The 23,923-nt window shown below is 39.2% G+C and overlaps 1 protein-coding gene across 1 annotated transcript in view; it reads right to left on the bottom strand.

The window, feature by feature from the left end:
- Hibadh (3-hydroxyisobutyrate dehydrogenase) overlaps positions 1-23,923 on the bottom strand; it is a 99,516-nt gene that overhangs the window by 58,505 nt on the left and 17,088 nt on the right. Inside the window, exons 3-4 of the mRNA XM_021165077.3 lie at positions 23,428-23,537; positions 20,568-20,689 (exon numbers count right to left, since the gene is read on the bottom strand). Of these exons, the coding sequence (XP_021020736.1) occupies positions 20,568-20,689; positions 23,428-23,537 (232 nt within the window). The remainder of the gene's footprint in view (positions 1-20,567; positions 20,690-23,427; positions 23,538-23,923) is intronic.

The following is a 23,923-nucleotide window of genomic DNA, read 5'->3' as shown; positions in this document are numbered from 1 at the left end:
AGTAAGGATTTCTCCCCATCACTATTATTAATGAAAAAAATTAATTTCTAGAATTTCATTGAAACAGTTAATTCAATAGAAATAACTAGAAAAATATAGTCATTGGTGACAATCATTTTTTATTACATGAGATTTGCATTTACTTGCTCTTAATACATAAAGCTGATGTGATAAGCCAAGAAGCCTGCTTCAATTATAGGCATATATATATATATATATACACATACACATATATTTTATATATATATGGCATTATAAGTACATTTTTTTTGTTAACCCAGTTTACTGTGTCGAATATGACTTTTTGAAAATGTTGGCTACAAAGCTCACAAAAGCCTGGGTAAGAAATTCTGACAAGCCAAGATAAAATTCATGGCCAGCAGAGACAATTACAGAACACAAGCATAAGCTACAGAAAGACCACAGCAGCCTCTGATGTTAAATAAGTAGAAATATTAGCATACAACAAAGCCAAGACGCAGACTGTTGTATCAAGTTAAAAAGTAAAATATGCAGGTCAAATGTCAAATGGGAAGTTATTTTAACGCAAAGACAATCTCTAACAATATGGAATAGAATTACTTTTAGTGCAACTCACATGCTAACCAAATAATTCACAATATAAGAAAGAGCTTTAATAATTTACCATGTGAGAGGCAAAGGTTTTATTTTGTTGCTAAACGGCAACATCACGGTGGATAGGCTTTACACAGTAAGAAGCCTCCGAGAAAAGGCAAGTGCATACAGAAGTAAACTTCATAAAGCAAAGCGATCAAAGCTAAGCACTAGCCACCTCTACATGGCAAGTATACATTTTTAAAGTATAAAAATCAAGATAACGTACAGGGAACTGCACTTCTTCCAACTAGACATTTGTATTAAATAATTCGATTGGTTTTGGTACCATTTATTAATTTATACTTAATGGCTCATAAAAATACAACATGGTATTCAGTTTAATGAAAACATCTCACTTTTATAAAATTTATAATGAGGTGCTTTTTTTGTTTTATATTATCACCTTTTTAAAATGAGCTAATTCAAAAAAGCTATAAAGATTCGTTGAAAGCCAGTACAGGAAACTTAAGAACTTATTTTCCTAAAACAGCCTTTAAGACATGAGCATGAACTGCCTAATGAGTCCCACAGTCAGGCTCGTGTAAGGGCCAACCTGCATCTTTCAAAAAGGTCTCTCCGTATTCTCAAACAGGCTCATCAGTACAGCCTGCCAACAAACATTTCTAACAGGTGCGGTGTGGTGTAGTAGGGTGTGTGTATGTGTGTGTGCACGTGTGTGCATGACGGTGTGGGTTAATTTGCAGCACTAGGGGGTTTTGAAATATTTTCGAGGATTTTTACAAGCAGGATTCCTTCTTCTTAGAACAGCTTAACATCACTAACAGCAACAAACATCATATTCATTTTATTTTCTTTAAAAAAAGGTATTCTCTGTCAATGTCCACTTTGATTTACTTTCAGAATCAACCTAAAAATAAATTATCTGTAACCCCCAGAAGTCTTTTCAACTCTCTGTGGACACTTAATTAGCTTACTATCAGATGTATTTTTTAAGCCAACTTCAAAAGCAAAAATCTAGGAAATGTCTTACATCCTCTCAAACAAAAAATATCTTAAATCCTCCCTTTCTCACAAGCAGGTTTGCATGCAATGCCCCCTGGTGGCACAGATAAACTCTTAACAGGGCATATGTGTTGAGAAGTTGTGCATTCCTTGAAATATCAACTACATCTTTCAACTATTCTACCGTCCTCCCAAATGAATTTTTATTTTACCATTGAAAAATCGTATATATTTAGAAATTTTAAAGCCTCTAAGCAATTAACTGCATGTATGCACATGATGGTTTCCTCAGTCTTTAAATTATAAAAGCAGCAATACATTTTTTCACAAAGCAATTTTGTACTTAAGTTTTCATTTCAAATAAGAGAATGTTTAGGAAGGGGGATAAGGCTGGAGTAACCAAGTTGCTTTGTAAAATTACACTGTATAATTAATTCCATGGTAAGAATGTTTTTATGGTGTGTTTTGGTGACCTTTTATTACCATCAAGTTCACAATGCTGGTGGGCTGCCTTTTAATCCCTCCGCAGACAAAAGCCCTAAATAAACACAGATCCCTTCCTGGGAAAAAGTCCACTCTGGTTAAATAGTAAGGAAATGAGTAAATCATTAGTAATCTTTAAAGCCAAAGCTATAAACTCAAGTTACCTTCAGCTGAAATGAAAGTGTCCTGCAAGAGTTTCAAAGTTCTGTCACAGATAGACATCGCCAGCTCTTGACTCCAGACTAGGCGCCAGCTGATAAACAAACAATTTAAGTCAAGAGCTGGAGAATTCCCAGCTTTTTCATTTAATGGCCCTGGCCAAGAATATTTATTGCCTCCAGTTTTATTCTCACTTAGCTCTAAGAGGGAATTTAAACTCATCATTATCTTAAAGCCCCATACAAACATCGGGCAGCTCACCTGAGGCAGCTCCTCTTACTGGGTACTAGTTTGAGCCTCTACTATAAGTGATGTAATAGTATAAACTAATTAACCACAGTTTTATGTTGACTTTTTAACAAGCTAAATAAATTTTGTTCAATATAGTTTATATTCCCACTTGGGATAGTAACGATTCCAAAAAGTTTAACTTTACAGTTTTCAGTACAAACCCAGCAGCCGAACAGAGAAGGGCAAAGCTTTTCTCTCCCTTCCCACAAGCTTGGAGTCCTGGTTGCTCTTACCACCTTACTCAAGCCATGCAATGAGCCTGCTTCTTCTGAGTCAGATATGGACTCCTTCCCGTTAGTCTCACTGTTGCAGCGTAGACAGAGTGCAAGGTCTAAGATGTAGATGTTGGATCTTGCAAACTTGTTTTTATATGAGTACTAATAAGAATATCAAAGTTCAGGCCAATTAAAGACCATGAGATATCATCAAATATTTTTAAGTACTGATTCAAAGTTTGCTATTACAAATCCCAGGTCCCAAAGTCAGTTACATAGTTACTATTATGTCTTTCTCAAAATTATTTCTGAATTTTAGAAAAATCTCATCTCTACACAGGATTTTAAATCAAAATAGTTCTTTCAACAATCTGAGTGTCTACAAGAAATAAACTATTCTCTTTTGAGATGTTTATCTAACAAAAGAATGCTAAATGAAGACGTTCTATAACCTACAACAAAGGGTTAATGTGTCATTAGTAAAAAAGAGAAATTATTTTCCCTCTATTTCTTTATTTTCAGAAAGTTTACAAACCTATCTTGGCAAGAAAAGCCAATTACCTATTACAGTGTCTGCCAAGACTAATTTTCTACTCTTAGTATATTAAAAATGTTAGCTGTTTGAAAACAAATATTACTCTCAAATTTAAAAGAATTAGAAGCAATAAAATTTATTAATGCTAAAGTTACTTATGTACCAGGCCTTATATTGTTTTATTTTTAAGATCTCTAAGAATCATGTTCTCTCAGAGTCAGTGAGGGATAAACAGCTATGGTGACAATAGCTTTAATCCAACAAAGCAGTGTCAGCCATGACACTGACATTCCCCAATGAGGGCAGCAAAACAAAACCACACAAAACATCTACTTTTCATATCCTTCATGGTAATTTGAGCTAAATACAAAACAACTGTCCACCATCAGTTCAGGCTGAAATCCCTGTGAGGCAGGAAAGAGCAGACATGCCCACTGTTCCTGTCCCAGCAGAAAGGAAGAAAACTATCGTAAAATCTGTAGACAAATTCCCAAATAGAACACTCAAAGGAATAAAGGAAAAAACTACAACTGTGTGGCAAATACAAAGAGACTAATTTAAACTTAACTTCATGTACTTTTTATCTGCCAACATTATCAAATTACTTTATGAAAATCAGACATCTCAAGAAAATAACTATTTTCATAGTAACAAGGCCCTTATCAAATTCTTAAATCCATCTTTTCTCTCACCTCTCCCAAAGTGTTACACCCAGATCTAACAAAATAAGGCCATGTAAAGCAAACAGAACTGATTTCATGCTGCTTAGAAATCAATAACATTGAGGAATAATATATTATACACAAACAACTGCTCCAGATTTATTTGCTAAATCTACTTCAGTCTTACATAAACATAAGTAGGCACTCCTAACTGTGTGAGCAGACCCAACTGCGTCTGGTCTGACTTACATCCTGAATGGCAATGAAAAGACATTTAAAATACCCCAGGATCCCTCCAGGCAGGACCCCTGCCTTACTGATGTGCCTCCCACCACAGCAATGTAAGAACACCATTGGTCCCTCCACCATTGGCAGGCGCTGGCCAGGAGCAACTGCTGCAGCCAGCGAGTGGGTGTTTAACTGAAAATTACAACACAATTCAAATATAGCCTTCAGACTTAGAGAGGAAGGAATCCGAAATGAGAGAATACGTGTACGGAAAGGAAGAAGGGTACGAGTAACAGTGACGGCCGTAGTCATGGAGAGTGATAGCGATAATGGGGACTCTGAGCAACCTCTCTGCTGTCAATATCTCCTCCCATTCTTGCCTCAAGATGCAAACTACCTGAGCTTCTGAGTTGTGCTATCATGTATACAGTCAGTAGTCCTGTTTCATTGCATTAAGAACTTAAAACTCGCCGGGCAGTGGTGCCACACACCTTTAATCCCAGCACTTAGGAGGCAGAGGCAGGTGGATTTCTGAGTTTGAGGCCAAGCCTGGTCTACAGAGTGAGTTCCAGGGCAGCCAGGGCTACACAGAGAAACCCTGTCTTGAAAACAAACAAAGAACTTAAAACTCAGAGGGGGGTCTGACTACACCAGCTATTGCAGTACACTCACAGTATGCCAAAAAATATGAAAAGATTTTTATGGGCACCACTTCAGAGCTCATTTCAAATAAACCCTGGAAATGTATTTACAAATATTTCTGAACTACCTGTGCAAATTGTAGAAAACCTCGAGGCACAAAAAGGATACTTAATGGATACACGGTTATAATAAAAATTTCAGAGAATGAAATGACATAATTAACTCAAGTTTGTGTACTCTGTTAAATGAATCTTAGGAAATTTCTAAGGAAATGAAGTTGGTTACCAAAGTTTCCGTACATTTTAACTATCTGAGCTACTAAAACTTTAAGTATCAAAACATGACCAAGAACAGTACTATGATTTTATTTAATATTTTTGAAGAGAATAACTCAAGTCTCTCATTCTAAAGTCAAATGCTACAACATATTTTTACATTTAGTTAGTTAGTAAAGACGAGAGTTTCCAATTAGAGAGTAACTTTAAAGAAACTGCAACAGCAACATAACTCTTGGAGGAAGGAAGCCTAGTCAGATGTGGTATGTCATACCTATAACTCTGGCTCTCAGGCTGAAGCAAGATGCAGTAAATTCAAGGCCAGCCTGATTAGAGCAAAACACTGTCTTAGAGAAGAGTAAAAACAAGAGACCTATGTAAATTTAACCAATTTATTTCAGAATAAAACATAGCTTTATTTAATGAATGGTAACTGATATACCAAAACTCACACTTATTGAACATATAAACTGTGACCAGTGTGGAAATAAGCATACACCCATAAGCCTACCACTGTTATCACGGTAAGGACCATTATCTCCAAAGATGCCTCATCCTTGGGCCTTATTGCTGCTGTTTTGCAGTAGCAACACCGGATGAAATACCTGCCTTTCAATCTTTTTGTTTATTGGGGGTTTTGTTTGTTTGTTTGTTTGTTTGTTTGTTGTTGTGTTTTTTTGTTTTTCAAGACTGTGCTTCTCTGTACAGCCCTTACTACCCTGGAACTCACTGTGTAGTCCAGGCTAGCCTCTAAATTAGAGATCCACCTTCCTCTACCTCTGCCTCCTGAGTGCTAAGATTAAAGGCACGAACTGAGATCACCACTGGCTTCTTTTGTCTTGTTTTGTTTTGTTTGTTTGTTTTTATTTGAGATGGGGTCGCAAATGTAGCTTGGGTTGACCTTGAAGTCACATCCTCCTATCTCTGCCTCCAGAATGTTAGAATTACAGGCCTAAGCCACTAAATCTTGCTCTTTAATACTCCTTCTTCTTTTATTTATTTCTGTATGTACACTCATGTGTGGGGAAAGACACCAAGGCTCAGAGGCAGGGGAGAGTGTTGGGTGTCCTCCTCCATCTCTCCTACCCTGTTTCCTTGAGACAGGGTCCCTTACTGAACCTCAATGATCATGTTTCCCCCTCAGCCCACAGGTCTGTGTAGGACTATAGCCAGCTTGTATGTCAGCACTAAGATCTGAACTATAGTTGTCATGCTTACATAGCACACTCTCTGGTCCCCAATTTAACAAATAACTACAAGCACCGTAGTGTAACAGCAGATTTCTAGAACTCATTTATCTTGCATAACGAAACTTCTTACTGAGTAGTAGCTCAAGGAATGAGAGGCCACAATGGCAAGTCTCACAACCGGAGCTTCATGCCCCGGACCCTGTGACAGAGTGGACGGAGAGAAACAACTCTCCCAAGCTGCTCTGGGCTCCCAATACAGGATGTGGCACTCGGGACATGCCCAAACATGCCTCACACAAAATGAATAAACAGATGTAAAACATTTCTTAAAGAAAATACTACCACCACACACAGCACGCCCTGTAACTAAAGCATATGTGAGGGCATCGGGGAAAGAACTGCTACGATCGATCGTCCCTCTCCCTCAGCACAGCAGACACATTCAGGTCTATGAAATTTGATAAAAGAATTTGCTTTGAAACAGAAATAGCACCATTTCAGCCTAAAGCCAAGAAAGACTGCCAGGTTGTAAACTTTTCTAAGAAAACGCTGTGACCGAAATGCCATCAGACCCTTAACTATAATAGCACTAGGTGCCAAAACAGAAATGATTTTTGGTTTTGTGGCCCCTTTACTACAAATTAGATACAGATCTAGTGGAAAAACAGTAGTATCCAGTTCAGTGAGAGTAAAAGCCACGACTGCACACTAGGTTTTTAAGTAAGAATGGAGACTATATGAAACTTTCATTGAGATACAGCCTGCAAGTCTGGTACTTTAAGGGCAACTCCTTAATAGGTTTTTGTGCTTACTACTTCACAGTCTAAGAACACCTCAATTACTAAAACAGAACCCAGGCAAGTAGAATATAAAATCAGGTTTCCTGGTAGGGAACTGTTACACAAACACACAAGTGCAGTTATTTAATTTTGACATTAACTCCTACATGAAACAATAGAGTTAAGTGTGTCATTCAGGCTTGGCAGCACGGGAAGCCTGGAGCGAACTGCAAGTGCCACTTCAAAGCTGCTTCAACTCAAGTTCTCTCTGCAAACCTACAGACACCAATCACTAGGCAATCACTTAAGCACAGTTAAGTACCATGATGATGCTGGTCTAGCAGCTTTTGAACCTGGTCATTAGACATAAAGAATGAGTTTAAATTTGCTTCATATCTGGCATATGAATGCCAAAAATGAGTTCCTGTTAAACAGGAAACAAGACTGTGACCACAAATCCATTCACCCCACACAAAGACACCCGTGAACCCACAGTGGTGTGACACAGTGACACTGATATCACATGATGACTCCAAGTCTCATAAAGGCATGATTTAAACAGAATACAGAGATTACAGTAGCGCACTTGAGATAGGTAATCATGGTTTAATTAATTAATAGCAGGCCTGGTTAGCTTTACTTTAATAACCACAAAGTGTTAAATAAAGGCCTGTGTAAGAAATGGTAATCAAGTAAAAGTTACTATTAACCCATCAACCAAGTACCCTAATGCTAGAATGATAAAGGCTCCACAAACATACCAGCTTGTTCACACATAGGAACCTGTATAGAGCAGTTCCCTCCCCTCAAACACAATATTCTCCTGGGTCTCTACACTCACTCCTCTGATTAAATGTTACTTCCTGAGAAAGACCATCCATCACTCTACAGAAAAGGGCCTTCCATTAGTCTCTATCTCCCTAGTTAGTACTTTTATTTAAAGGCACTAATTATTGAAATTCCCTTTATTTGCTTACTCCTATCCCCACAAACATAGGCTCCAAGAAGAAAAGCCCAAGCCCTAGTATCCAAAGCATATTGAAATGTAACAAGAACTTACTAAACAGTTACTGTATGAAATGGAAAGTGGGTTATGTCCCTTGTGGTCAAAGTATTACCAACATAATACAGAGCAAGAATATGCAAGCATAAAGCAATATACAATCATATAAAGTTATATAAACACAGTACTTTGAATTGTAAGCTATTTTGTTGAAGGAAATGTAACCTTTTCTTTTTGTGTGCATGCAGATAAGAAGTGTAAATTTCATGTGTTATTGCGTGTGTGGAGTGGGCCAGAGTTAACATTGGAGGTCTTAGATCTTCACTCACTCTCCACTTTCTTTTCAGTGTGTGTGTGTGTGTGTATGAGTGCTTGTATTCAACAGCATGCATGCAAAAGCCAAGAGGACAAAGAGGACAACATCATGACCATCTTCGACTTTCACCTTGTCTGAGACAGGGCCCCGGGGCTAGCCAGCCCGTGAGTTTCTAGGGATTCTCCAGTCTCCACATCCCATCTTGCTTTAGGTGTTCTGGAATTATACACATGTGCTACTGCACCTAAACTCTATGTGGTTTCTGGAAATTCAAATTCTGACCTTTGTGCCTTTGTAGCAAACGTTTTACCTCCTGAGCCAGCTTTCCAGCCTCTGGTACTGAGATTTGTCCTTCCTTAAGATAATTTACTAACAGAGATAACAGTGGTAAGAGAATGGTGTGAACAGACCAACTTTCGTTCTTTGTTTAAAAAATACTTCTTGGGGGCTGAGACGATGGTTCAATGGTTAAAAGTACTGACTGCTCTTTCAAAGGACCCAGGTTCAAATCAACATGACAGTTCATAATTGTCTGTAATTCCAGTGCCAGGAGATCTGACACCTTCACACAGACATGCATGGAGGCAGAGCACCAAGGTAAATAAAAATTTTTTTAAAAATCTAAAAATACTTGCTAAAGAACTGTTAAATTTAAACCTAAATTCCAGTATTTCCCATGGGATATTACAGAAATCATCTGAGGATTTCAGAACTTATCTTTAACATACATTTTCCATTTCCAAACTCAACACTCTTTCAGGTAATGTAGAATCAGCTGTGTAAGTTAAATCCAGTGTTGGTTTCTCTATAAATATCCATACCAGCATATGAAAGAAAAATCAGAACAGGAACAGTCAACAGCTCAGGGAGCCGTGCCTCTTCATGGCAACCGGCTACTGTGGAAAGTCCTGCAGAGGAGATCCTGGTCTGCCCAGCTCCTGGGAATGCTGCTACATTAGCGGACACTTTGCAACTCTACAAATTATTGCATGTTTTCCTACATTCTAAACTTCATGACAGTCTTCCTCTTTACACTATTCTGAATACTACAGTTTAAAAATGAGGAATGACTGCAGGAAAACCCAAAATGTTCAACATTAATCTTTAAATATTTTTATTTTACTTACTTATTGTAATCCCGGGCCTCGTGAACATTAGGCAAGAGGCCCACCACCATCTTGAAAAGGGATAGGATGTGGGCTCAATGGTAGAGAAGGTCATATGTTTGATTCCCAGCATCATGTATATATGAATCAACAGGTAGCTTGGTAAAGCATGAAGAAAAGAAAGAAAGAATTGATTGATTCTTCATTAAATTTTTATTAAATGTCAACTAAAAATATATACTGGAAAGCCGGGCGTGGTGGCGTTTGCCTTTAATCCCAGCACTCGGGAGGCAGAGGCAGGCGGATTTCTGAGTTCGAGGCCAGCCTGGTCTACAAAGTGAGTTCCAGGACAGCCAGGGTCGAGAAACCCTGTCTCGAAAAACCAAAAAAAAAAAAAAGAATATATACTGGAATATATACTGGAGATATAAATATTTTTTATTTTTCTAAATAAGGCCTACACACTTCCAAGTCTAACAGAAGAAACAAGCACACAAATGTAATACAGTAGTCCTAGGAATGGCATAGATGCTATGCTATGCACAAAAGAAAGAAGTGGACATAGCAGAACTGCTGCAAAATAAACAATCTTTTCTGTCCTTCAGCTTTCAGGCACAATCCTGTCCAACCCCCAAGGGCTTATGTCTGGGAATGGGTCACGTCCCAGTCATATCAAGCACTTACTTCTTCCTCTGCAGGCTTGAGTAAGCACCTGAAACTAGTAATCTCAAACAGGAAAAACTCCCCAAACTGGTTCTAACCCACTCATTCTGTTGCAACTTTAATTTTTTTCAAAACCTATTTTTAAGGATGGTCTTAAACACTTTAACCTCCCTTTTAGCCCACCACCCACCAGAGGTAGTGGGAAAGAAAGGGTCTGTGTTGTCTGGAAATCAGCAGTTCAGTTCACAGGTTAGCAGAGGCAGCTTGATCCACTCACAAACACTTCACAGATAGGGTCCAGCTAGCAAACATGAATCAGCAGCAGTGCCACACTACCTAGCAGAGACAGCCAAGCCTCAGCCGCAGCTCAGGTGAGCAGGAGGGACCAGGAGGAATGCCAAGAGTTCTCTCAGGGAAGCGAAGATTCAGCAAAGACACCAGACCCACAAGTGTTGCACTGCTAGCTCTATACAAGCCTAACTCAGCCTCCATCACTGTCTGTGAAGTCCTAAATTTATACCCTTCAAACATCACATGTCTTGCCTCAGTACATGTGTCTGTCTCAACTGACATCCATCTGCCAGTCTGCCCAAGTCCACAAAGAGGCAATGAACTACAGCACACTACCAGAAGTTTTTTGGTGTGTTTCTCTCTATGGAGTCTCAACAAATGCTCAACTACACAGTGTAAGGCGGACCAATACATGCGTGTTGTTAGCAAAGGCCCCCTTCATCATGTGTCCTTTCATGTGTTTGCTTTAGCAGCACCTCCTTTTACCTGTGTCTGCTTCAGCGAAATGTTCCTTCACAAGTCTGCCTTAGTCCTCCACCTGTGTCCATTTTAGGAAAATGCTCCTTCACGTGTTTGCCCCAGCAAAACACCTTCCAACACAACTGACTCTCCAAAGAACTCTTAAGTTTCCACTTCATGCTCTCTGTGAACAGAGGTCACTCTCCAACTAATGAGTAGAATGGGTCAGAACTTTCAGTTCTCCAAATTACACAATAATGTTTTCTCAACCAATTTCTCCTAAGTGACTGGAGAAGAAATGGAAAGCCCAGCTCAGGTTAGAAGCTGGCCTCTAGGGGTTAGAAGACAAGGCAGTTCCCCTTAGGTTCTCAAGATGTGACAGTACCTACCAGAGAGTAAGTAGCAGACAGAACTAGCTGTGGGGAAGACAAATTGTCAGAAATAAAGCTATCAGAAAGAGACTGCCATGACAAGGACAAGGCTCTGGACAAAGAGAAGACACCCAGATACCACTAAAAGGAAGGAGCTCTGGCAGATGACAGAAGAGCCAACCTGACCTAGAGACTGGAATCCTGCTCCCAGGTTTGCTCACTACCCGGAAAGCCCCAGGCAAGTCACTGAGTAGTTTTGAACCTCAGTTTTTCCATCTATAAAATAACAGAGTCAGACTACAGTAATTCATAAGGGTTCCTTCTAATGATAAATTCCCATCCTAGGAGCAGCAGAGACACTTAAAAGCCGGACATACTACTTAACCACAGCACTGCATGAAAAAAGCATAGTAACCTCTATTGAAATTTACCAACTACTTTATCAGATCTGAGCAAATGCGGGTATTGCATAACAACTTGCCAAGTAACATATTCATTAGTCATCAGAAATAAAGAGACAAGGTTAAAGAACTATTTACTACAATCAAACAGATTTCTATACAGAATCACTTTCTCCAGCTTGCTAACAAATCCTGGACAAGTATCTTGGTTACCTGACTCAACTGGGTCTATCATGTACTCAGCAGTATACACTGCCCACACCAAATGCCATAACTTTTACTTTCTCACAATTCTATAGGTAAGCAATTTACACTGAGCCTATTGGACAGTGTATTGCTGGTCAGGTCCATGGTAACCAGTGAGGTTGCAGTCATCTGGCACGCTGACCAGGGCAGGATGGTCGCGATAGCAGACCCACACTCAGCCATTCTTTGTGTGCCTATACAAGCTGGATCAGGCTGCTGTGTTGATGGAAGAATCCCACATAAAAAGAGGCACATTTTAGTGTTCAAAGTGCTTCCAAATCTCCTTGTCTAAAACATTTAATGAATCGCTGTACAAAGCAAGCCATATGGTTAAGGCCAATCCATTTCAGGAGTGGAAACAGGAGAGATACTAAAGATGAGACATTCAAAGTCATTACTGTAACAGAGCACCACATCAGTTATTAGCTATTTTAGCCAAGAAATGAGTTCACATTCTAAAGAGCATTCTTGATTTAACAACTTTTATTTCTACTTGCAACAAATTAACAACACTGAGAAAGTTTCTAAACACAGCTGTGTTATAATAACTGTGAAGTAAATATCACACTCATATTCAGTTTTCCTACCAAACAGGTACATGCTTGAAATAAGTTACTTAACATCTCTGTGTATTATTTTCACTTGGTAAAGGGGGGACCACCACTATCCTGTCTGTTTTTCATAGTTGTTTTTCCACTTGAATTCAGCCTAAAATTTTAAGCATTTATTGAACACTAACAATGTTCCAGTATTATACTAGACAGACTGAAAGGGCAGGCTCCCGTGATGTATAAAAAAGTGTATAATTTTTTAAAGCCCTGGAAGTAATCCAAATGTTCATCATAGTAGAAAGGCTGGAGTATGGTTATTTATATAGACTATCACATAGCAGTTAAAATTAATGAACTACGAGTAATAAGTATGTAACAGCGAAACATTCATGTATTATATGTGCTCATTTAACCAAAGGGATAAGTAGAGGCTGACATTCAATCCACATTGTTTGACAGACCATAAACCCTGTTGTAGGGTGACATTTGTCCACACAAGAGTGGCTTTTTTTAAGTACCTCTGGAACTGAGTGTGGTGGTACAGCATGTGTCACCACTATAGTAATTCCAGCCACAGTGACAGAGGCAGGAAGTTACCAAGTTTTAGGCCAGCCTGGATTTTATAGCAATATCTTATTTCAAAGACAAACCAGACTCCATAGGCTTACCTAGGAGCGTTTTCAATACTGAGAAGACAGCTCTTTCTGATTCTCACCAAGAACTGGATAAACTAATGCCTCTTCTGACAACACACATGACAACTCAGGAACAGAACAGAAAGCAAAATGCCAGTTACAGAATGATGATTCCATTTCTAGAATGTTCCAAATCATGAAAAACCGTAAAACTACCGCTTAGAGGTTAAGAATATATGAACTCAACTCTAAAGAAAAGCAGGAGAATTCGATGTAAAGGTCAGGACGCTGGTTATCTAGTCAGAGAGAAGATGGAGGAGTGTGGAAGAACATCAGTGTCTTAGGTGACAGGCACTGCAGTTACGTGGATCTGATGAGAACTGTAACACTAACACTGAAATGTCACACTGCTCCCATAATTACGGACAAGTATTGTATTAATTAAAAAGATGTATTTTTAAAGCAAGAACTTTGAGGGTAATAAATAATGAGGTTCTATCTCTTAAACTGGGTGCTCTCCATCAGCTCAGTGTCTGCTTATTCTTCCTACCTTCCCAGTGCCTGAAAAGCACAAGGACGGGGATGGAGGAACGTGATTAGATATGCAGTATTTAATCAAAGAATTTGTTTTGTTTTGTTTTTAAAAAAAGACTTGATACACACACACCATATATATATATATATATATATATATATATATATATATATATATATATCCTAAAATGAGGGAAAAGAGAATTAAAGCTCAGAAACCCCAATAGAACATGAGATATGGAAAGGACATGTATGGTTTGAAAGCATTTTAAAAAGAATCCAGAAAATTCGATCATGCAAAACTACGAAATGGCTGGTTGCATTGTGAATCACGTGTCATAATTGCTTTGCTTCTAATAAAAATGATGTATACAGAAGTCATTTCTGTTGGGTTTAATAAACATAAAACCCAACCTAGGGAAAACCTTCACCCTGCTACTTCATGGCCTGGGAAAAGGAGAGGGGAGTGATCTTTGTTACTCCTAAGAATATTACTTAGTGAGGTCCCATTTGTCGATTCTCGATCTTACAGCACCAGCCATTGCTGTTCTATTCAGGAATTTTTCCCCTGTACCCATATCTTCAAGGCTTTTCCCCACTTTCTCCTCTATAAGTTTCACTATCTCTCATTTTATGTGGAGTTCCTTGATCCACTTAGATTTCACCTTAGTACAAGGAGATAAGAATGGATCAATTCACATTCTTCTACATGATAACCACCAGTTGTGCCAGCACCATTTGTTGAAAATGCTGTCTTTTTTCCACTGGATGGTTTTAGCTCCCTTGTCAAAGATCAAGTGACCATAGGTGTGTGGGTTCATTTCTGGGTCTTCAATTCTATTCCATTGGTCTACTTGTCTGTCGCTATACCAGTACCATGCAGTTTTTATCACAATTGCTCTGTAGTAGAGCTTTAGGTCAGGCATGGTGATTCCACCAGAGGTTCTTTTATCCTTGAGAAGAGTTTTTGCTACCCTAGGTTTTTTGTTATTCCAGATGAATTTGCAGATTGCCCTTTCTAATTCGTTGAAGAATTGATTTGGAATTTTGATGGGGATTGCATTGAATCTGTAGATTGCTTTTGGCAAGATAGTCATTTTTACAATGCTGATCCTGCCCATCCATGCAACCACTCTGGAAATCAGTCTGGCGGTTCCTCAGAAAACTGGACATAGTACTACCGGAGGATCCAGCAATACCTCTCCTGGGCATATATCCAGAAGATGTTCCAACCGGTAAAAAGGACACATGCTCCACTATGTTCATAGCAGCCCTATTTATAATAGCCAGAAGCTGGAAAGAACCCAGATGCCCCTCAACAGAGGAATGGATACAGAAAATGTGGTACATTTACACAATGGATTACTACTCAGCTATTAAAAAGAATGAATTTATGAAATTCCTAGGCAAATGGATGGACCTGGAGGGCATCATCCTGAGTGAGGTAACCCAATCACAAAAGAACTCACATGATATGTACTCACTGATAAGTGGATATTAGCCCAGAAACTTAGAATACCCAAGATATAAGACACAAGTTTCAAAACACATGAAACTCAAGAAAAACGAAGACCAAAGTGTGGACACTTTGCCCTTTCTTAGAATTGGGAACAAAACACCCATGGAAGGAGTTACATAGACAAAGTTTGGAACTGAGACGAAAGGATGGACCATCTAGAGACTGCCATACCCAGGGATCCATCCCATAATCAGCCTCCAAACGCTGACACCATTGCATACACTAGCAGGATTTTGCTGAAAGGACCCTGATATAGCTGTCTCTTGTGAGGTTATGCTGGGGCCTAGCAAACACAGAAGTGGATGCTCACAGTCAGCTATTAGATGGGTCACAGGGCCCCCAATGGAGGAGCTAGAGAAAGCACCCAAGGAGCTAAAGGGGTCTGCAACCCTATAGGTTGAACAACAATATGAACTAACCAGTACCCCCTGGAGCTCGTGTCTCTAGCTGCATATGTATCAGAAGATGGCCAGTCGGCCATCATTGGAAAGAGAAGCCCATTGGTCTTGCAAACTTTATATGCCTCAGTACAGGGGAACACCAGGGCCAAGAAGTGGGAGTGGGTGGGTGAGGGAGTGGGGGGGAGGATATGGGGGACTTTTGGGATAGCATTGGAAATGTAAATGAAGAAAATACCTAATAAAAAAATAATAAATTAAAAAAAATAATATTGCTTAGTAAGAAATAGAAGTGCTGGGTGGGGGAGATTAACCCACACCTCCAAATGCTACTCCATTTCAATCATCTGAACTGTAAAAATTCTCTTTTATTTAAAATGCTAATAGAAATTGTGATACTGTCTCATTTCTATTTGTATTTATATCCTCATATAAATCTATTTAAATACATTTTAGTTAAAACACTCCCCCCCCCAGGGGGGATGGCAATATGGCTTAGTGGGTTAAATGGCTTGCTGCAGAAGCATGAGGACCCAAGTTCTAAACTCCAGCACCAAAGTAAAAGTCAGACGTTGCAGTAGACATCTGTAACTCAAGCTCAGGGAAGCAGAGACAGGCGGTTGCCAGGAATTTGGCCAGCTGGAATGCAAAGATCCAGGTTTAGTAAAGACCCTGTCTCAAAAATAGTGTGGCCAGCCAGACTGCTCAGTAAGTAAAAACACCTGCCACCAAGCCTGCTGACCTACGTTTTCACATGGTGGAATGAGAGAACAAACCCCCAACGTTATCTCCTGACCTTCAAATGCATACTAGGGCGCATATGGATGGGGACACACACACACACATACATCAAACAATTTTAAAAAAAAAATCAATAAGGAGCAATAGAGGAAATGACCCAAAATTAGTCTGCAGCCTCTAATTCAGATGTAAAGCATGGGATACAATGGAAGAAGAAATTTAAGGTTTAATTCAAATGACCCGAAGTACTCCATACTCCACAACTGATGAAACTGTTCTCCCCCCACATCCCTCTTCCCTCGTTTTCTTTGGTTAAAACATAATGAATTTTTAAGGCTGTCTATTTGACACACAGGTAGATAATCCTTTATTTAACTGAGAGAGCACAATCTTTTTGTTGTTGTTTCTGAGACAGTGCGTCTCTAAATTGCCCATTCTGACCTGAGTCTCACGGCAATCCTGCCACAGGTTCCCTACTGTGCTCAGTTTAGAGTAATTTTCAACAAACCATATTTATATATAAAAATAATAAATATGAGAATAATCCATCACATTAAATGCCTAAAAATATCTGTGAAAGGATCATATAAATATAAATAAGATGCTATTATATAGTAATTAATCTCATAATGATCAAGTGTCAAACCAATTAATTATCACAAAATATACCTATGCAAGGCTTTTCATGAATAACAATACAAGTTCAGATGCATTCACAGTCGTACTAGGACTCAAACATTGTTTCATGAGAAGACAAGAATGTTTCTGACTATTTCTGACTGAGGAAACAGCATGAGGCTCTGACTTGGATCCCCAGGCCCATGTAAAAGCCCCAATACTGAAGAGGCAAAGACAAGTAGATTCCTAAAGAATCAGGGACAAACTAGCTCAAAAGAATAAGGTTGAGTGAGCTGGCAAAATGGTTTGGTGGGTAAAGGTGCCTGCTGCCAAACCTGACCACTTGAGTTCAATTCCCAGGATCCACACAGTGGAAAAACTGACTCCCTCAAGTTGTCCTCTGCCTTCATACATGTGATACAGGAAAGTGAACACACACAAAATAAATTACAATGTGAAAAATATTAAGTGGGCCTGCAAGATGTCTCAGTGGATAAAGCACTTGCCACCAAGCACTTGACCTAAGTTTAATCCCCAGAGACCACATGGTGAAGGAGAAAAAAAATGTATATATAGAAATACCAAAGGCTTTTTAAAGTAAGAGAGCAATGGAAGAAAATATGAACTATCAACCTCTGGTCTGGACATGCACGAGCACACATGAGCATGCACACACACACACACACACACACACACACGCATGTGTAGCCCTCCCTACCACCACCACTATACACACTCCTGGGTTCTGAGGTCCTTTACCCACCTAGCTTCCCTAAGCCTTTGGGCAGTTTGTGCATTGTTGACTGTTTGCTCGACTGTGAGAAATGTTGCTATGACCCCATCGCTCACTCCCTAATCAGTTGCTTTTTCAGTACTGAGTCAGAATGTGCAGCTTTCCTCCCATCCCTACTGACTGCTTCTTTTACTGTATGACTTTGCTGCTGACTGCTCCAGGTAAAGGTAGCAGACATCTCTAGTCCCAGTGTTACTGTGGCACCATGGGAAGAAAAAAGAGGAGAATCCCTAGCAAGAACTTGTGTATCATCCCATTCAAAGAAAGAATGGTTTGGTTTGTTAATTGTATTTACAGCCCCAATATTATTAGTATTTTACAGTCAGAATGCCTGAATCAGACTGGGGAGCTAGCTTAGTGCATAAAGCTATGCAAGCTTGAGGACCAGAGATCAGATCTCAGCACCCAAGTAAACACCAGGTGAGTATGGTGGCTCACTTGTCATCCTAGCACTTAGGCAGATGCGGCTTCCTGGCTAGCTAGACTCACTGCATCAGTGAGCTTTGGGTTCTGTGGAGAGCCTTACCTCGGTGAATAAGGTCCTGATGCACTGAAGGAGACTCCCAACATTAGTCCAGAGCCTCCACATGTGCACACACTCATATACCCACAGTTACACTAACACACACACACACACACACACACACACACACACACACCACACCACACACACCCTGTATACACTGACAAACCTTTTTAAAAACTTAGGCCCTAGAGATGGCTCAGTGAGGAAAGCATTTGCCACAGAGCCTGATGACATGACCAATGGAATTCACCTGATGACAGAAGGAATGGACCAACTCCACAAAGACATCCTCCGACCTACACACGCCATACACACATACTAATAATAAATTTTAGTTTTTAAGGTAACTAAATACCACTACAAATCTTTATACTGTAATCTTACATAACTAATTCAGTGTAACAAGAAGAGCTAATAATTAATTATTCTTTCACCTACACTCAAAAATGATGTGAAGCTGAACATGATAATGGATGTCTGCAATTCCAGTTTGGGAGGTAGAGACAGGAGAATCAAGGCCACCCTGGTTAATACATAAGACTCTATCATAAGTAAACAAAATAGCAACAACAACAACAACATCAACAACAAATAGTAGTAAGTTTGAAAGATAATTTTTTATCAAAACCAATTATAAAAAATAAAATCTGAATTAAATTATATTTTACTTTTCATCTTTTAAAAGTTCAATCTTATATTTAATATAATTGGAATAAAATCGCTATTGCTGCCTACTGCTACAAATGCATACTTATCTTTACATATGTATAAGCAGAAATACACACAAGAGCACTTCTGATTACGGCAATTTTGGAAATGACAGAAAATCACACCCACAATCCTACCAAACCAGCAATCCTGCTATCCCCACATACCGACCATCCCACACACCCACTTTTGCTATTATCTGATACAAAATTAAATTTTAAATTTTTCATTAGTGAGTCTCTGACTTCTCACAAAATGTATCCTGTAACTTCCGTCATGTTACACGGTAAATTACATTTGCAGATTTTCCAATATTAAGCCATCTGTACATAAAGGCAACACAGAACTTGCAATGTTTTATTTCTCTTATTTATGGTTGGATTTGATCTACGAATTGTGTCTTTCAAGGTTGAACTTTTATACTCCTGACTGAAATCCACCTAGCATTCTCCCTGTTGATTCTATTTGCTTTAATAAGAGAGTTGAAAGGTCTTTCATGTGGAATCAACTGCGAAGTCCTTCCTTATTTTCTACTGTCTGGAAACATTCACATGAAAATCTGATAATCTTTGTTTGATGTTTTAATAACAGTCACCTGTAAAGCCACTTGAGCCTCACATATATCTTGAGAGGTCAGATGGGTTTGTTTTGTCCTTTTTATTTGTTTGTTTGTTTGGTTGGTTGGTTTTGGTTTTTTGAGACAGGGTTTCTCTGTATAGCCCTGGCTGTCCTGGAACTCACTTTGTAGACCAGGCTGGTCTCAAACTCAGAAACCTGCCTGCTTCTGCCTCTCAAGTGCTGGGATTAAAGGCGTACGCCACCATGCCTGGCTTGTTTTTTCCTTTTTAAAATAACTTTTTCAATTTCTTGAACAGAGTCAGCCAAGCTGGAGTTTTGTTATGGTTTGTGATTGTTTGTTTGTTTTTGAAGTAGGACATCAGTCACTCTAAGTTGGCTTCAAACTGCCTATGTACTGAAGCCTTGAACTTCTAATTCTCCTGCCTCGGCCAACCAGGTACTGGGTACAGGCATGCACCAGCCCATGTAGTTTACTCAGTGCTAGGGATCAAACCAGGACTTCATATGCACTAGGCAAGCATTCAACCAACTCAACTACAGCTCCAGCCCCAAACTAATTATTCCCTGACCCAGTTCTTGAACTTCTAGGCAATGATCTGTCTTTACCACACAACAACTCAACCCAAACCATGTGACTCTTCTAAGCTCTAACACCTTTACAGAAATTTACAGGTAACTTACAGTGCTGTATGTGAAAGCACTAAACATCATGCCAGTTTATTCTGTTGTTATCTTAATGAGAGACTAAGAATCTTCCTCCAACTCTTTCCTGATCCTATCCCACTTCCTATCACTCCTCCAGATCCACTTCCACCTACCTACTTCCTGACCTAATAAGACACTTTTTAAAAACAAAATATTAAACAGGTGAAAAAGGAAATAAAGGATTGAATCTAGAAGTTTAACAAGATTTTTGGGGGGTTTTGTGGCAAATTAAAATGTATACATTGGTAATACATCTGAAATCAATGGTAAATACCTTGGGTGGCACAAAAGCAGGACAGCTAGCTACTTTGGATAAGCAGAAAACTATATGACACAGTGCACATGTGTTTTAGAGAGCACTTACCACCGGAGACAGGGGCATCCATGAAAACAGCTCCCATTTTCTCAACTTCTTTTGCCAATTCTTTTGAAACTGAAGGATCAATAGTACTGGAATCTATTAATAATGAGCCTTTCTTCACTTTTCTAAGTATAAATGAAAATATTCAAGTTTACAACACTGAATGAGTACTTCATGCAACTAAGCAACAATCAGAATCAGGTCAAAATAGCCAGACCATCAAGGAGGCCTGTGGCCTGGTACTGAAACGGTTGACAGATCTCATATTTATGTACTCAAGTTCAGATCAATTACAGTTCAAAGTAAACCCATACTCATTCAGATAACGAAGTGGCAAAGCCTAGTATCAAGTGAAGTCCACTGGCCATACTGACACAGTGAAGCTAAAGTGTAAGCAAGTTTGAAACCCTAGTAATTTCATAAGGGAACTGGCTTATTCACTGGGTCTTAAAAAGTTTAAGTCTTTAGTAAGCTATACTGCAAATTTCTCATACCCATATCATTTTCACTAAGAATAAATATAAGCAACTAAAATATAGCTATTTGCTTCAAGAGGGTATATTCTTTTAACAATGGAAACATCTTTTAAAAGAACATTTTATTAAGACTTTCAAATAACTAATTTTGATCAGACTCACTCTTCCTCCAACTCTTTCCTGATCCTATCCCACTTCCTATCACTCCTCCAGATCCACTTCCACCTACCTACTTCCTGACCTAATAAGACACTTTAAAAAAAATATTAAACAGGTGAAAAAGGAAATAAAGGATTGAATCTAGAAGTTTGACAAGATTTTTGGGGGGTTTTGTGGCAAATTAAAATGTATACATTGGTAAAGATGGAAGCAGGATCATAGATAAACCTTTATCATCCTTATCATAAAAGATTTCTCTTTGTACTATGAGTGCAGAACATATACCTGAAACAGTTCCCTTTTATCTATAAGGCAGTACTTACCCTTGTGGCTAGAAAACTCTGACCTACATTAGAATTTGCCTACCGGGTCTCGGTGTCCCGGGCCTACAATCTTAAATAAATACTCAGAGAAGGTAAGGTAGGAAGATTACAAGTTCAATATCTGCCTGGGTTACAAGGCTGGTCCAAGGCCAACCTAAGCAATACCGTAAGATTCTGTCTCAAAAGTAAATAAAGAAGAAACATATAAATCAAGAATGACAGCTAACAATTGTATGCAAATTTCCCGAAGTTCTCATTTATTATTAGTGTGTGCGAATGATGTGTTCTAATTGTACACATGGAAAACAGTGGAGGACTCTGTGGAGTCAATTTACACAGCAAGGGTTCTACCCAGAGCCATCTCACCAGCTATATATTTCCTCAAGTTCTTCCCACAGGTCTACTCGCCCAGGGGATACACAATCAAGACTGGAAAATTAGAACTCCATATATAGAAATATTAAAAGAGAAAATGGGGAAATTGCTGTTAAAAAATTAACTAAAAAGGAAAATAAAATATTTGTATTGAAAAAGAAAGTGCATAGAATTCTTTCAAGAACATTTCAGACAGAACCAACAGAGTATTTGGGTGGACTCCACAGAAGAGACATGCCAAGTGCTGCTAGAACGCACCTCAGTACAAAGGTTTTACTTTATGTAAAAGAAAAAATATGAATACAACTACCAGTCTTCTATGGTATTATCACCTTTAACAATCTTAAAAACAATGCACTGGGTGTAGAAAAAGAATCCAGACATGGTGGAGGAGGCAGAAGGGGACCATCACTGAGAGGGCAATTAGAGTTTAATACGACACCAAACTCTTCCTAAGCACTTCCTGAACAAAACTGGTCTGCTAGCTGGCCACCATGCTCCAAAGTGAAGGATATTAGTAAATGTTGTGTCACTGCACACGTCTGAGCAGCTTTCCTGGAGAAAGAAAGCAGGACACAACTGGAGCAGGCTGGGTAGCGAGTCAGCCAGGCCGCCTCAAGACCACCCACACTGTGGGGCCGCTGACTCCACCAACCCCTGAAACCTAAACATTTATCCTATCAGTTTTCTGTCTAATATCCACATGTCTTTTCCTTACAAGTGTGTTAGTTTTCCAAACCTCAAATTTCATTGTATTACGGTTTTCTCAAAGCAAATCTTCCTTTCTTTTAGCAAGCATTATTAGAAATCAGTGTGGTGACTCAAGTGTCTACATGGCACATGACTTTGTATTAGTTCTCTGTTAAATTCGACAGCAAAGTAAGTTAGGAATAGGAAACAGAAAGCCAGAAACTGGAATGCAACCACTGTCACTCTGACATAACCACACCACAAGGGTTTGGCAGGAAGCAGCAATTTACCAGCAGGCTTACAGTGTCAGGGAAGCCAGACACTGGTAGGAAACACTGACGGGAATTACACGTCACCCAAAGGGCTACTGCTAACACTGGATTCCAGCTTCCTCATGTCCTCACTGCAGATGGACCAGCCCAGAGGACAGTCCATAACTTTTTACTATATAGTAAAGTCTTAAATTGGTGTGCTTTTCAGTGTTTGCTTTTATTTTTCACAGAGTCCCTTTTCTAGAATTCTATACACCAGAAGAAAATCTTGTTTTAAAGAGTAGGTACAATTTAGAATGCAAGCCTTAAAAGGCTCCGAACCATTCTGCCAGTGAGAAAGTGTAATGCAAGAGTTAAGCAAGGCTGGAGGAGGGAGTCCTGCAAGTCACATACTTGACTCTAGTGCAAAACTTAACTCTTCACAGTAAGCAGGAAACCACTGTTCACTTTATGAAATTAGAAAATACACAGGAAAATTTAACCAATAGAGCTTAAATGCCCTAGCAGCTTTAACAACGCAAAACCCAGAGCTACAGCAAGAAAAACTGTACCCTTGAGAAATACATACTTTAGAATCCCGTTTGCTCCAGAATAAACTTCTACCGAATTCATACTGGAGGGCAGCATTGTGATAATCCTGTCAGCCTTTTCGGCTACTTCTGCTGGGGAGGATGCTACCTTTAAAGAAATCACAAAGGAGAATTGTTTAATGTTATGTTTAATGCTTCAAATGTAAGCAGTGCCCAGGTCTCAAACATGACAGGATCTGTAACTATTTACTGGAAAAAGTTCAAGATCATGACCAGTAACAAAGCTCAGTGACATAAAGAACAAATGGAGGCTGCTAGAGTCTTCATCCTCTTCTGAACTATCTGGAGAACATGGGGTTCACAGAAAGTCCCCATAAATGTCTACTTCCCTGAAGTAAATACAAAGCAAAACAAAGGCAAGTTGTCTTCCTAGCGAAGCTCTATCTCTAGATCACTCCAAGATATAAGTCTGGAAGTCGATGTCAGAAAACTTCAGGTGCCCCCTTAGAAACACAGTTCTCTTCCATGGAAAGA

This window comes from Mus caroli, unplaced genomic scaffold (genome assembly GCF_978045245.1).
Source record: "Mus caroli unplaced genomic scaffold, Mus_caroli_1 scaffold_7, whole genome shotgun sequence".
In the NCBI taxonomy this organism is placed as follows: Eukaryota; Metazoa; Chordata; class Mammalia; order Rodentia; family Muridae; genus Mus; species Mus caroli.
Note: the sequence above shows the minus strand (reverse complement) of the source record. Positions and strands in the feature narration are given on the sequence as shown.